The 15,198-nt window shown below is 38.1% G+C and overlaps 1 protein-coding gene across 5 annotated transcripts; it reads right to left on the bottom strand.

Moving 5' to 3' along the window:
- Window positions 1-4,767: 4,767 nt before the first annotated feature.
- LOC119783433 (interferon-induced very large GTPase 1-like) lies at window positions 4,768-13,297 on the bottom strand. Of its 5 annotated transcripts, none has more exons than XM_038284952.1 (8): window positions 13,198-13,297; window positions 11,918-12,026; window positions 11,771-11,833; window positions 11,075-11,674; window positions 8,530-8,564; window positions 8,377-8,443; window positions 8,211-8,248; window positions 4,768-8,129 (listed from the first exon to the last, which is right to left on the bottom strand). In XM_038284952.1, the coding sequence occupies exons 2-8, from the start codon at window positions 12,015-12,017 to the stop codon at window positions 4,785-4,787; spliced, it is 4,248 nt and encodes a 1,415-aa protein (XP_038140880.1). In that variant the 5' UTR covers window positions 12,018-12,026; window positions 13,198-13,297; the 3' UTR covers window positions 4,768-4,784. The 5 variants fall into 5 exon arrangements, with proteins under 5 accessions (XP_038140880.1, XP_038140881.1, XP_038140882.1 ...); XM_038284953.1 differs by having other exon boundaries at window positions 11,771-11,821; XM_038284954.1 differs by lacking the exon at window positions 11,075-11,674.
- Between the last annotated feature and the right edge of the window lie 1,901 nt (window positions 13,298-15,198).

The following is a 15,198-nucleotide window of genomic DNA, read 5'->3' as shown; positions in this document are numbered from 1 at the left end:
CCGATTGATTTATTTGTTCTGCACAAGTTTTTGCTGTTGTTTTTCTTCTATTTTATTATCCAATTCATGTAAAGCACTTTGAATTGTCTGTGAACTGAATTGTGCTATACAAATAAAATTGCCTTGCCTTGCCTTTCCTTGCCTTGCCTTGCCTTGCCCTTGCCTTGCCTTGGAGAAGACGTGGATTGCATGCTCTTTAGCACACAGACTGATGAGTATTTCTAGATCTAAACAGAGGAATGTTTACAGTTCACATAAAACTTGGTTATTTTCCATTGTGTTTTAAGGTGTGTTCTGATGTATGAGGTTAAATGCAATTCAGTGTCACTGTTTAAGATTTAATCATCAAGGCCCAAAATAGAGGAAAAAACCTCAGGTTTGATGCTCTTTCACTTTAATTTAACTCAACGGAGTCTTGCTAAATATATTGGGTAAATGTTATTGTTTTTTAGCTTGTTATTATAAATTAAATAAAGTTTGCATGACTGCTGCAAATTCTCACAAATTTTTGCACTCTTGACATGAAGAAGTCACAACTAAAAGGGGAACTTGTGTGTAAGTGGCCAATCACCACTTAAAGGAAAAAAACCCTTATCAATATACCTACCAAGCTGTTCATGGAGACTTGTAGACTTTGTACTTGAGGCCCTTAAGGCTGATCAAGAACCACTAAGAGACCAAAATGGAACCAGCAACATCAAGAGTTTGTCTCTACGGAAGTGAACAACTGCCTGTTGACAGGGCCCAGAAGTTGTTAGATATTTTCTATAAAAACAGGGCACTGCTAAGTCAGTTACAGTCGAGAATAACAGATGAAGGCTTTGAAGGTTGCTGATAGATGGTCCTTATTCATTATGTCTTGTTTGCTGCCCTGATAGCTGACCTAATTGCTCACTTAATTCACCTGCCCAACCCTCCCCGGTTACTAATGATCATTTATCTTATCCACCTGCTCCTGCTGCTTTATATGCATCTCAGCCCAGCTACTGAGGCCAGATCATTGATTGTTTGTTTGTTTGTTTGAGTTTCAGTTTCTATTGGAGATCATGGCTGATTTCCAGAGTTCACGTTTCCATTCTCGGAGGCCAGTGGTTAGAGAGAGTTTTTTTTATCTGGTCTTAGTGCTTCCTGATCATGTCCTGGCTCTTTTCTGCTGAGCATGCCCTTCTCCTCTGTTGGATCAGTGCACGGAGCTAGTTTAAAGTTCCGTGGTGTTCGTGATGTCGTGTCTTGTCCTGCCTCTCAAATACTTTGCCTGCCTGTCTTCATCCGAACGTTTCTGCCTGAACTCTCTGTGAACTCATCTGCCTGTTCTGGTTCTGATAGGAACCCCTGACTGGGCAACGGGCTCATGGACCTCAGAACTGTTCTGTTCTGAACTGTTTTCCCTGACCTGGCTCGGACTCCTGCCTCTTCACTGGGACTGCAGCATGTGGTTCACTCTGGGCGGCTCCTGCCGCATCTCGTTTGGCTGTCGTTCAGCTGGACCCTGCCTATTCTCGAGAGGATGGGCTTAGCTGTTAAACTAGGTAAGTGACTCACATGGATAATCATCTTCCATCAGATTATCGTGGTCACTTACCTGTGTTTCTCTCCCTAAACCAGAGTGCCTGTGAAGGTTGGTGCCCCGCCTTCCCCCGCAACCGCTGCAGATCCACAGCTCCACGTTCCGTTTTGTCTCTGTTTTATTAAACATCATATTCAAATTCAAACTTCTGAAAGTAATATTATTTTTATTTTTTTATTGATTAACACTAAATTAATTTAATCACAGCAAACATATTAGTTTTAGGTAAAAATAATGATCCATGATTATTCTTTTCTGACCGGACTTTTCCTTTGACTTTCCCACTGTGTGTCTCACCTGAATTCTTGGTCCTACATTCTGAGTCCATTATACCTTAGTAAGAAATAAAAGGTTTCTAAAGGTTCTCCAAATCTGATCTGCTAATAGTTGTGAGGCACGTATCTTTAAAAAGGGGAGTAAGTTATAGTTCTGGCATCAAAAAGATAAAAAGAACGATTAACAGTTTAATTCCTCATTCTTCTTTATTTAGCAAGAATCCTTCTTGATATTTCTCGGCTTTCTCTCCATCTTGCTTTTCCTTATCTTGTTCTCTTTAAAATATTTGTATTTTCTAACATTCTTCCTCACTCTGAAACCACTGGTTTAAAAAAAAGAATACAGAGAGGCAGTAGATAGATGCAGGATGTTTATTGAGAAACAGAAGCTTATTAATAAGAATAATTCATAAACAGTGGAAAGAGACCTCTGATATATTTTATCACCCTCTTCTTACATAAACACATAACCTAAAAACTTTTTTGAAGGAATAAGGATTCAATGCTAATAATAAATTTATATATTAATATATTTCTGGCCATTTTGAGCAATTAATTGACCCCACAAATGTGATGCTCCAGAAACTCAATCTGCTCAAAGGAAGGTCAGTTTTGTAGCTTCTGTAACAAGCTAAACTGTTTTCAGATGTATGAACATGATTGCACAAGGGTTTTCTAATCATCAATTAGCCTTCTGAGCCAATGAGCAAACACATTGTAACATTAGAACACTGGAGTGATAGTTGCTGGAAATGGGCCTCTATACACCTATGTAGATATTGCACCAAAAACCAGACATTTGCAGCTATAATAGTCATTTACCACATTAGCAACGTATAGAGTATATTTCTTTAAAGGTAAGACTAGTTTAAAGTTCTCGTCATTGAAAAGTACAGTTCTTTTCCTTCAAAAATAAGGACATTTCAATATGACCCCTAACTTTTGAACGGTAGTGTATATATTTATATATATATATATATATATATATATATATATATATATATATATATATATATATATATATATATATATATATATATATATATATATATTGTGTCTTTTACCATTACATGATCATAATTTTTTTTTCAAGTAACTATAATAACAGCAATAGTAAACATAAGATTCAAAAGAAAATGCAGGAGAAAGAAATTCAAAGAACAAACTTACAATGGTTTAGTTCAAATGCTTATTCAACTACATCTGCTATATAATCACACCGCTTTATTAAAAATAAACAAGCAAAAAATATCTTCAGGTAAATTCACTTTTACAAAGATATTTCTCTTTGACGCATATTGAAAAAGAAGATTGTAAATTTAAAATGTTTTACTAGCCTCTTTAAACTAAAAAAAGAAAGGTCTCAGTTCTAACAGTGCTGTATTTCTGCTATATTGCTCTGATTTTATATTAAAAAAAAAAAGAATCTGACTGTTCTTCAGCAGAGATGTGGAAGTAAAGCTCACTTAGATATATCATCCAGGCATTTTAAAGCTTCTGCTTTAGAAATAGTTTTCCAGTTTTCAGGAATCTCACCTGAATCATAAAATTTTAAACGATACTTCTCCTCCAGATTTTTTTTAAATCTGCACACAAACCATTTCCAGTAAGCCAGCTTAGACTTATCAGGGGTGATTCTCCATGAAGCATACTCTGGACCAGCAGACCTGTATTGCTTACAGGGGATGGGTTTCTTGGAGTTACGATAAGGGTAGAAAGTGAGATTGCTTGCAACTCTTGATGTGCAGAAGTCGATGGACATGATGTTTGAGTTTGCATGGTACATTCCACTGACTGCAGAGGACCGATGGAAAGGTACGCTGTGGTCATCCGGGCTGTGGTCTTCTAGGGTGTTAGTGCACACGGCTAAACAGAATGGACACTTTACCCAGCAGCACTTACACAGCTGACTAATGAGGATTTCTTCAGGCGTTTGCCTTGAGGTTTTCATTTCATCCTCTGAGAAACTTACAAGTTGCTCCTTTAATAATTTAAGCTTTTTATTGGCTTCTTTGCAGAGAAAGTCAAAATCATTAATGTCGCGGAAGTTCTTAAAACCTGTACTGTCAAATTTTAGCTGATCTTTTAGCAGAACAGATAACTCACTTAGCCACATTGATATACCCCCTCGTTGGGTTTGGACCTTCTGTGTTGCAGTAAATAGAGCTTGACTCACAACTGTGTAGATGTCCTCTACATTTTTCTGGTGTATTATTTTTGCTTTATCCTTGTAATCTGTGCTGATATGCTGGTGTACTTCTGCTTTAATGAAATCCTCTACATGGTCTCTTGGATGTTGTATGTACTTCATGAACTCATCAAAGTTCTCTCTCTCTGCGAGGGACCTCAGTACATTTTTCTCCAAGTCAAGCCTGTTTCCACTAAAAGCTGGGACATTACACTTCATTTCTCCAGCGAGAGCCATGGCAGTCTTAGTATAAGCAGTTTCAATGATAGACGGTCTCAGTTTTTCACATATCATTTCGCCAAGCACAACAGCAGAGGAGTTTCCATTGACGTAGATTTTGAAAATATTATAATAATGCATTTTCTTGCTTTCCAGATAGATGAATGCATCATTGTTATTTCTATACTTCTCCTGGGACTCAAGCAGCAAACCCTTGACTAAGTCAAAAACATGCAGAATAAGATCCACTGTGAATTCCTTTCTGAAAGCATATGACTCCAATTTGGCCACCTCTCCTTTGACAAGATGGACCATTTCTTGCAGATATGTTAATTGGTACCCATTAGTTTCTACAGGTTTCTTTTTTATTCTACTGATAGACTCTGTTGCAACCATGTCAATCATTTCCCTGATCTGTCTTTGATCACTGGACAGAGCTTCATGTGTGTTTGAACGGTTCAATGTAACACTTTTCCAGAAGGTTTTCAATTCAGTAAGTGGATTTGCTTGTTTGTTAGTTAGATTGTCTTCTTTTTTATAACTCTCTTGAGTGGTTTCCTTGTTTTTTTTGCATCTTAAAGTTATTTAAATAACTCGAATAGTCATCAATTTTTGGTATAACTTTATATCTCCCATTATCTTTGCATTCTTTAATGATTTTCTCCTCTATACCAAGGTTTTTAAGGATACTGAACAGATCATTTTCCAAGTTGATGTCCTCAATGGGCTTTAAACCTTTTGTTAAATCAAGCACCCAGTTTTCCCAGACTGAGTCAAACTCCTTTTTGAGTTCAGTTTCATCTTTGGCCTTGTCCTTTAGCTTTTCACTGATATCTTTGCTCTTCTGGAGGAGTTTCTCCTCAAACCCTTTCTTCATACTGTCCATCTTTTTCAAAGTGTTTTTTCGCTGAATCACTCCTTGCAGTTTTCCTTGGACTTCTCTCACTTGTTCATCATGAAACTCTTTGAGTTTGTTCTCAAATCGGCCTTTCCACTGAGCCAAAATGTCCTTTTTCTCCTCATTCTCAAAATATTTAATCATCTCTTCTTTGATTTCCTCACATGTTTTGATTGTTTCTGTACTAATAGAGCTTAAATCAAGCTTGTTCAGGTCTCCGTTTTCTATTCTGTTGTATAGCTGGTTTTCAATAGTCAACAAGTCTTTTCTGATGTGCCAAGTCCAGTTCCCATACTCTACCTCCATTTCTCTGTACACCGCCATTTCTAGTGTATTTTTAAAACTGAAAACAAAGTTTTCATCCAAGAGCGCCTCCCACAGGTCCTGAACATGTGCCTTAAGGTGCGAAAGACTGATCCCATTTGACCGTGATGCTTTGGAGAGAATATGTTTCCTCAGTTCTCGGATGCTCTCACTGTAACCTGGGTTTGGGGGAGCCATTGGTGGGCTTCCTTCCCAGAGCTGGGCTAAGTAGTGCACATCTTTCTTTATGTCAAACTCAATCATTTCGCTAAAGCAACTGACATCGCAGTCCTCTTCTTTGGCTGCTAGTTGGACCATTTGGTCTAGTTTTTCTTGAAGGCGTCTCCTTCCGTCCATGTTTCTCTCTGCTGCAGCAACATCTGTAACATTCTGGTGAACAAACACGCAACTTGGACTGACTCTAATTTTCTTCATCCTCATGAAAGCTTGAACCACAATCTGCAGAACATTTTGCATCTCAGTTGGATTTTCTCCAAAGATGTTGATTAAAGTCAAATTTCCAACTCCCACAACAAATGTTGCCAGTTCATTGTCATGATTAGGAGTAGTGGAACTTTCCAGCTCTAGAGCCCGAAGTCCTTCGGTATCCACCACTAGGAAGTAATCAAAGTTAAAGTCTTGCCTGATTTCCTTTGATATTTTGATCAGCTGCATGAAGGCCCCTTTGGTGCACCTCCCAGCACTCACTGCAAACTGTAGACCAAACATGGCATTCAGCATTGTTGATTTGCCACTACTCTGTAAGCCCAGAACTGACAACACAAACACCTTTAGGTCTCCCAGTTGCATTTTAACTTTGTCCAAAACACTGGAGATCCATTTCAAAGGAACATGACCCGCATCCCCATCCATCAATTCCAAAGGATGTCCAGAGATCAGCAGACATGCAGCCAGTTCAGGGTATCTACGCCACTCACCCTCTCTGGTCTCTCCATAGATTGCATTATGGGCTTCATAGATCTGTCCCATCTCTCTAAAAATGTGCTCCAAGCCAAATGTTGCAGACTGCAGTTGTTTTGATAAGCGTTCAAGCTCTTTTTCCTCTTTTTCTAAATTGTTTGGTTTATTGGGCCTGTTCTTCAAAGCCAGGACCTCAGACCACTTCCGGTCATAGCTTTGAAAGATTGAATAAGTAGCATCTGTGGAGAGGTCATCTGTTAGGATCTGAGTCCATTTCAGGAAATATTCTTTGTCTTTTAATGGGAGTGTGAAGAGGCTCTTAGTGAACAGCTTCATCAGATTACTGCAAGAAGCAGCACACTGTTTCTCTCGGATTCTAGTCATTTCTTGTTCTTTTTGGGATTTGTCATTTTCAATGTTTCCTGTGAGACGGTGGAGTTCTTTGTTTGTTTTGCACCACACATGCCACAAATGGCCTTGGCAGGGAAGAAACTTGTCCTTAATGCTTAAAATATTATTTTTTGGTAGCAAGTTAACTATTTCCACAGCAGCTAATTTTCCATTTTGGCACACATCATCAACTTCATCCACTTGGATCCCAGTGTTCTCAACCATGGTTTCGAGCTGGAAGATTGTTTTCAAAATCAAAGGATCATCTGAAGACAAAAGTTCTTGAATGATTCTCTTAAGTTCTTTAGAAACATCTGCCTGGTTCCTTTCTTTGAGCCCCATTTTGAATTTGCCCTTTTTGCTCTCCATTACTTTGCAGTCATCTTTAACAAGGAGGCAAATCAGAGGCTTTTTGGACCTCAGTAGGGCTGATATAACTGGCCAACTCTTGTCATCTTTTTGCAGATTGTTTACCATCACAACATTGATCGATGACATCTCAGTCAGTATTTGACGCTGCTTTTCAATCATCACAGCATCGCCATGAAGGTTACAGAAAGCGATGCAGTTATTGAAGGCATCATTGGGTTTTCCATTAGGGCAGTACCAGGTAATTTCAGCAACACCGTCTAATAAATGGCGAGTCTTGGTGCTACCAGGACTGTGTCTGTGGAAGAATGTGCTGTGGCGGTCATTGATCAAAGAGTTCATCAACTGGGACTTAGAGACTGAGAGTGATCCCAGGCGGAAAAAAGATACCAAGGGTGTTTTGGCATTGCAGATTTGAATATTCATTGTGGTGGTGTGTGAATCCCCTTTGGTTTCCTTCCATGTTTTAGTTATTTGTCTGAATGCCCAAAGAGGACACTCAATCTCCATTGTCAATGGGTCGGGAACAAGAAAAGGTAAAGCATACTGGCACTGTGAAAGCTTTGTCACCATGATCTGCCTGAGGTAGCTGTCCGAGCAGTGAAACACTGCCATCTGAACATCCATTGGATGGATATGAGTTTGAGCTGGCTCACTTGTTTCTGAACTGGAGCTCAAAAAATAGTCTAAGTCATTTTCATCTGAATCATTACCATCAGAGTCAGGTACGTGTTTTGCATGAGTAACTTGAAGACTTTCTTGTTTAACAGGAATGTATCTGGCTCTATGATCTAACTTTATCAACTTCTGAAGAAAAGAATACGCCAGATTTTTCTCAGACATGTCATGGTCCGGTGTTAAAGGTAGACCAATGTGAAGAAAATCTCCTGGAGACATTTTCCGTGGAAACTTTTCTTTTAGCTGTAGTCTGTTAAGCAATGTCTCGATCTCTGTCTGATGTTGGCTGTGTTGAGGGATTCCATCATCTTTTTTTACTTTCTGTAGAGTAACAATGGCAAATAATCAGCAAATTATTCATAACCTGTCAGTTGTTCACAAATTACTTAACCAGCTTCATACCTTTTCAATATTTTGTCCCAAATTCTTGTCTGAGCGTCCTACGGGAAAAGAATGACGCATAAGTCAAAATAAATTTACAGCAGAATCAGGTTAAGTTTGGATACAAAGGATTTTTTATTATGATACGCCTACATGATGCTATTATGTTCATCCTGAAGATGTTTACCTGTCTTATTTGCTGCATTGTCATCATCATTTACTGGCGATGCTGGTCTTTGTTTATTAGCTGGAGCCTGTTGAGATAACAAAAATCTTCATAAATATCTTTAGCTGACAATACCACATAAAATATTTGTAAAACAGAAAGGCTTATCAGTACCTTTCGTTTAGCTGCACTCATCTCTACCTCTTGTCCTTTGAGTGAACAATAATAACCAGTTAGTATAATGTTATAGTTCTATAGATTGTTTTTTTTTAGGGTTTGGTGAAACATTTATTTTCAAATATATTTCATAGAGCATCAACCTTACTTTACTTATTCATACATACAGTTTCACTATTATGTCTTTTAGTTGTCTGTTATGTCTTTTCTATGTATGCTGAGAGGAACAAGTGCTGCTAACACAAAACCAAGCTTATAATTACAGAAAGTGGTCTAACAAAAACAAAAATCAATACATGCATGAGAAAACTACAAAAAATTAGTCCTACAATCACTGGAAAAAAGAGAGAAGCAAAGTGCAAATGTTTTGCAAACGAGTGAATATGGATACAGCCACAGCAGGTTGTTTTGGTAATACCTCTAAAGGAAGCAGAGAGTTTTTTAAGTATTTTCTTGACTAGACACACTGCACTGAAGTAGACTGCAACACACCTCCAGGCTTGAACACAGAAAAACTTGAATAAGAAAGTGTTCATAAAGAGGGCAGATTGTTTATAGGGAATGCTATTTCCATTCCAGGTGATCAGTGAGAACATTCTGGTCCCACTGGGGGACTCATATCAACTCTCATTGAATATTAAAAGACCATTAGGCTCTATCTGAATTCATCAAATAATAGCTCCTAAGTCCTGTTCCTGGATCCTCATCCTTTTATTTTCGAGTTATGAGCAGTAAGGATGTTAAGTAGGGTGGGAAAGGAACTCTGGACTGCTGTCCTGAATCTGGACAGCCTTCAGCCTTACTGGCATCATTGTGCAACATAAATGCACATACTTTATTCTTGTAAAATTGGGAGTACAGATAGGGTGACCAGATATCCCAATTTGTGTTGGGAATTAGCTGCATTTCATTAACCGTCACCAATGTACAAATTGTAATTACGAAAGTGCAATTTTGAAAAATGTTTAGATACAAATTTTTACACTGCGATGGGACGGTCACATGAAAATTTTTATATTTCAAAAAACTGGAATGGAAATACTTTTTTTTCTTTTATTCTTACATCACACGAGTCATGTGATCTGCAAATGGACATTATATCCTGGTAAAAAGATGAAGAAGATGATCAGAAGTAGTTGGAGGATGATGGATTGACGCATTTGGATTAGTGAGGAGACATTTAGTTTGTGATAATTAGCATGATGACCACTAGAGCTGTGGCTAATATATGGATATGTCTCACGTGTTTAGAGTTGTGGCTTTCCAAGTAGTTTTAAAGACTTAATGCAAAAACAAACATGTTCAGGTGCAGTTTTAAATAGTATTTCTAATGTAATGAAATAACTGCAATGGAAATTCAACTTATGTTGCATTTTTGACTTCTATCCTGCTTTTCCACAAATAAAAAAAAAAATCCTACAGTACATATGAAACGGTCTAATTAGAAAGCAGAGAAGAAGTCATTGTCACAGAACTGTGCCAGTGTCCAACATTATGACGAACCTACATACAAGTGGAGGAGTTAATTTCTTCTAAAATGTTCATTTTTGTTTAAGTTATTCATTGCACATCTTTAAAATACTGCATCCTGTGTCATGCTGGCTGTTTAACTTCCAGCTGGCTGGCTTTGTGTTGTATCTCTTTTAGATGGTCACTTCACAGTGAAAACCATTCATGTTTGTTTGTTGTTAGATGAACTTACTACCTTATTTGTGTGAGGTGTGTGTGTGGAGTTCAGCTCCCTGTTGCACATAGATTAGTCTGATATGTGCAGGTAACACCCTGATAGATTGATGTTTGAGGATAAAAAGAGGGAAATTTTATGACCTGATGCACTGAGGTAAACCTTTTACTCTGTATCGAGTGCTTATCATACATTTTTGTGTTATACTTATAGATATAAACATGTTTTTTCTTTGTTTGCATTACTTGGAGAACAAACACTCACAAGTGAAGAACCGGGTTTTAGTTTATAGGGTTAATTCCTGACAAATCTGATTCTATTGACCAACCTAATGTGTTAGTTGTACATTTATTTATGACTCAAAATACAGAAAAAAAGAGATAAATTATGCATCGTCGTTGGACATTTAGAGGAAAGCAACAAAATGTATCTGAGCATCCTGTTTATGTCTAGGGTCTCATCCCATTTGAGTTATTAGTTTTCCAATAAAGTATTTCCACCAAGCTTCGTGGATTTTAAAGGTGGATTTAAATGAGAACTTTAAAAAACTGGGATATCCATTGCTAGCTGGGTTAAAATAATGCAAACAAGGATAATCAGTCTGAACTAAAAGATGACTGAACCAGAAGGCTTGGGTTATTAAACCATTTACAATGCCACCTCATAGCTGTATTCAATCCAAGAAGTCATCTCCCCCTACCCCATATAACTTTGTACTGATACTCTGAACTAATTGCATTTCCTGCAGTAATAGTGGAGGGGGAGGAGAAAAAATGCCCCTCCTGGTTCTTGAAAAGGTTCCTGCTCTAAAAAATGTACAGAATTATTAACTCATCAAAGAACACAATTATGTTTTACCAGTTTGGTTTCCCTTAAGCACTGCAGGCTCCATTGACTTGTATCCATGATGTTCGGGCTCCAGATCCTCTTTTTGCTCTCTATTTCCACCACGTATCCGGCCCGTAAAGCAGGATGGATTGTTTTCAGAAACCATAATCTCTATTTTTACCAGCAGCTCGGCTATCTCCTCTGCCTCTGACATACTCCTTATACACACGTGGTATCTATTTTCAGCAAAGCTCTCGTGGGCTTTCAGATCTTTTAGTGCATCCTCACATTTTTCACCTAAACTACGAGTCACAACTGTCATTACATAAGGCAGTGACTCTCTGCCAAAGTTTTTTTCCAACCACCGCAGCCCTGATTTGTAATGGTTCTCATGGTGACCATTTTTGATCAACAAAAGAAAGGCATTAATTCCCTTATTTAGGGTTGTTTCTTCAATATCTATAATGTCTTGTTGGCCGAGCAGGTTAATAACAGATATGTGCCGACCACACAAGTCGTACAGCATGGATGAAAAATGTGTATGTTCCTTTTGGGGAATTAAGATGTTTTTGGATCCAGTCACAATTGAACCTGCATCACCACATAATGCCAAAATAAACCCAGCATCATCTAAAACAAGAAAAAACAAAAGATTTTTTTTACCCAAAATGTGAAAAAAAAGACAAATGTGATTTCAGGATTAATAAGTGAAACATGAGTTTTTACTTTTCTTGATGCCTGTTGCAGCACTTGCTTCCATTGGTCTGTCATCATCTTCTGCAGAGCACAGTGTTAAATTAATTCAAACTTTTCTAGTTAAACCTAAATGAAATACAGTTGTTTTAATTATTAATATGTACAGAATGACGTTACCTTTCTCTTTGAATCCAGATGAGGCTGAGCTGTGGTTGGTCTCGTCCTCTGAGCTGGCATCACTCTCCTCTCTGCATACGGCCTCTTTAAGTTTCTCCATCAAATCATCCTATCAAACCAAGTATTTGTTAAATCTTAATACAGTTTGTTGTTGGTTTGTTTAATTAAGATCCCTATTAGCTTCTTTCAAAACAGTTCCTATTCTTGCTGGGGTTGACTTCAAACATGTTCCAACAGAACGAGGCACTGGTCTCTAAATGTAAATAGTCTGTATTAACAATAATACATCTCTTAGCTGACTGATGTGTCAAATGCTTTTGCATGTCACTGTTTTTGTGATAATAATATTCCTTATAAATTTGTTTAGAAAACAACTGTTTTTGTAGGTTTTATCAAATTACAAAAAAACCAACCTAAATCTTTTTCTATAGTTGTTTGACAGATTAAAATTTGCAGCTTAATGTGCCAGCAACACTAAAAGGTGCTGTAAAAAAAAAAAAAAAAAAAAAAAAAACACACACACACACACACACATACACACACACACATTTAAGAAAAGCTGCAAATTTTTCTCCACGAAACAGAAATGCATGCTACCACTGGGGCGAATCCAACTTGGCCTGGTCAAATTTGTCCACCCATAAATAATTAATCAACCAAAGAAATGGTGTTTGGCATCCTTTGTTTTGTGCCATCCATATAGTTGATTCTAGACAATACAACTCAATATATTGGGCTGACGCTTTTTCTGTAGGGAATAAACGCAAATTGATTAGTGTCTGTTATGTCTCCTGAAGCTGAAGCACTGCTAGTCTGGTCTAGTTTTACTCATAAATGTATTTTAAGACTACAAATATTTTAAAACTCCCATAACAGACATAGGTCATCCTTACATTATCCTTAAAAGCAACATAAAGTAGAGAGAAGAGAGCGATTGGGGAAAGCAAAAAAGCAGTGATGTGCCAATCTACCTTTATGATGACTTTGTGGTGATCCATCCATTCTGAATGTTTTTAACATAAGGAATATATACTTTTTGTTGAACATGCTTTAAGTTTCAGCTTTGTTACTTAAATCACTAATCATTTTCAGAGGAATTACTGATCTACTCATCCTGTTGTGTTCTCCTGTATGTCCATTTTCCTAAACTTCCATTTCAACAAGAACATTTCTATGAAATATACCCCAAAAGCAAAGTTGGTGCAGAAGCAAAGTTTCAGCGTCAACCGATAGGATCCAGTTTTTGAAATTACTAGCGTCAAAGACAATGGTATACTTACGATTTTCTTGGCTTTGTCAAATGATAGCGAAAACGATAGAAATTGTGAGTGTCCAGAGTTAAGTTTGCTGAATGATCTTTGTGCAATTGTGCAGAGCACATAAGCCTTCCAGTTATACTGGTTAGACAGACACACACCCTGTACTATACATTTGCATCATGCATACAAAACAATGCGTCACCAGACATGTTTTGGAACGGATGAGTTTAAAATTAGATTATGCTGCATTTTTCTTCTTCCTTTGTGTTTTCAGACAATGTGTTGACAATATCTGTCTTAAACAATCTAAATATGTGTAAGGTAGATAATGAGTTCCTAAAATGTTGTTGTGGCTGGTGCCCTAGGACAGTGGTTCCCAACCAGAGGTACTCGTAGGGCTGGGATCTATTCTACTTTGTGATATCCAACAAAAAATAAAACAAACTTTTTTCAACATAAGCATGTTTTTCTTGTAAGTTTGAGCTCACCTTTGTCTTTGACACACATCGAAACCAAGCAGTGGAACAGACCTGACCAAAGCAAGCTCAAGTGTCATGAATGTTGAAAACAAAGTCAAACTAATGGAGTCAGTCTGACATACTCTTTTCTCCCGCCTCAAAGTGAAGACGTTTCGCTCCCCATCCAGAAAGCTTTCTCACTTCAAAATGTCTGGATAGCATGGAGCTCCAGGCTTTATAGGGTAGCCTAACAAAGCATTGTTATGGCTTAGAAAACTTGCAAATTGAACTGAAAAAAACAGGTCCACCCTTTGTAATGAGGAGTCATTAAGGTGAGTGTTGGCCTGCAAATTAAACCGAAACTGGCCCACACCTGTTTAATGGCAAATCATTATGGACGTTATTGGCCTGGCTTTCAGGAGCGATGTTTTGACCACCTTATTGGTCAATGAGGATTGAGGTGATAGTGGGAAGGATTCAACTCTAAGCTGCGTTATAAGTTTTCAAGAGCTGAAACCTGAATCCACCCACTCTATTTAAAGTTGGTTTTTCTCTCTTAACATAAATGGCTTCCTTCACACCCCTTTCAAACCACCTGTCTTCTTTGTCCAACTTTTGTTTACTATTTTGTCCCCAATTCCTCAAGTGATTAAATGTGATTATGAGGGAGTTACTCAGAGGAGCTCCAGTTTTATAAAAGCACATTTATAGTATCACTTTATTTTGTATTTATTTTGATTCCTTACTAGCTTCTGGGCAACATATTTATGTTGTTTTTTATTTGGTTTGGAAAAAAACAACGTGCCAAAAAATTAAATGCTCAAGTTATTAGTTTTTAATTTAGCATTTGTTTCTGTTTATTCCAGGAGATCAGAACCTGGTAGATGGATGAAGAAAGGACGATCCAGAGGGCGAAGCCAAAGCCGAAGTCGGTGTCGTGATGTGGTGGTTTGTCAGAGCCAGGAGGTCAGAGATTGGGTGAGGCGGCGAAGGAGAATCCAAGTCAGAGTTAGATCCCTGTTCCAGGTACAGTACACAGTGGGGCTTACAGGCTGGATGAAAGCAGGCAGGTCAGGAGGCGGTTTCGGTTGTTACACAAGCAGGCAAACAGATCAGACAGGAACAGACAGGCTCAGAGGTCAAGAGGCAGAACAGATCAGGATCAGGTAGTCGGAGCATAAGTATCCTAGAATATTTTTCACCTACATTTCAAATGACCTGGTACTGATGACTGGTCTGAAGGCTGGTAAAATACAGACTAATGCAGGTGGATCAGATGATCAATAACAAGAACTGGGTGACAGTGGTGCCAGTGTAGGAGTTTGCCCTGAAATTAAAGGCTTGACGGTTTAAGCTTCAGCTTTCAGTGTCATTGTGTCCTTGGGCAAGACACTTCACCTGCATCGCCTACTGATGGTGGTAAGACGGTCTGGTGGCGCCAGTCGGCAGCCTGGCTTCTGTCACTGAGCCTGTGTGCATGAATTGGTGAATGGCTGAATGTAGTGTAAAGCGCTTTGAAGTCTTCTGACTTAAAAAGGTGCTATATAAGTACAGGCCTTTTACA

Source organism: Cyprinodon tularosa, unplaced genomic scaffold (assembly GCF_016077235.1).
Source record: "Cyprinodon tularosa strain WSP-4 unplaced genomic scaffold, ASM1607723v1 ctg204, whole genome shotgun sequence".
NCBI classification, from domain to species: domain Eukaryota; kingdom Metazoa; phylum Chordata; class Actinopteri; order Cyprinodontiformes; family Cyprinodontidae; genus Cyprinodon; species Cyprinodon tularosa.
This window is presented reverse-complemented; position numbering and strand designations above follow the sequence as displayed.

Bases quoted from the DNA above. Each gene is read 5' to 3' on its own strand.
- LOC119783433 (XM_038284952.1), bottom strand. From the start codon at position 12,017: ATGGAGAAACTTAAAGAGGCCGTATGCAGAGAGGAGAGTGATGCCAGC. The intron at 11,675-11,770 runs GTAAAAACTCAT...TTCTTGTTTTAG, and splicing joins TGCAACAGGCATCAAGAAAA to ATGATGCTGGGTTTATTTTG. The intron at 8,249-8,376 runs GTAAACATCTTC...CTTTTCCCGTAG, and splicing joins CAATGCAGCAAATAAGACAG to GACGCTCAGACAAGAATTTG.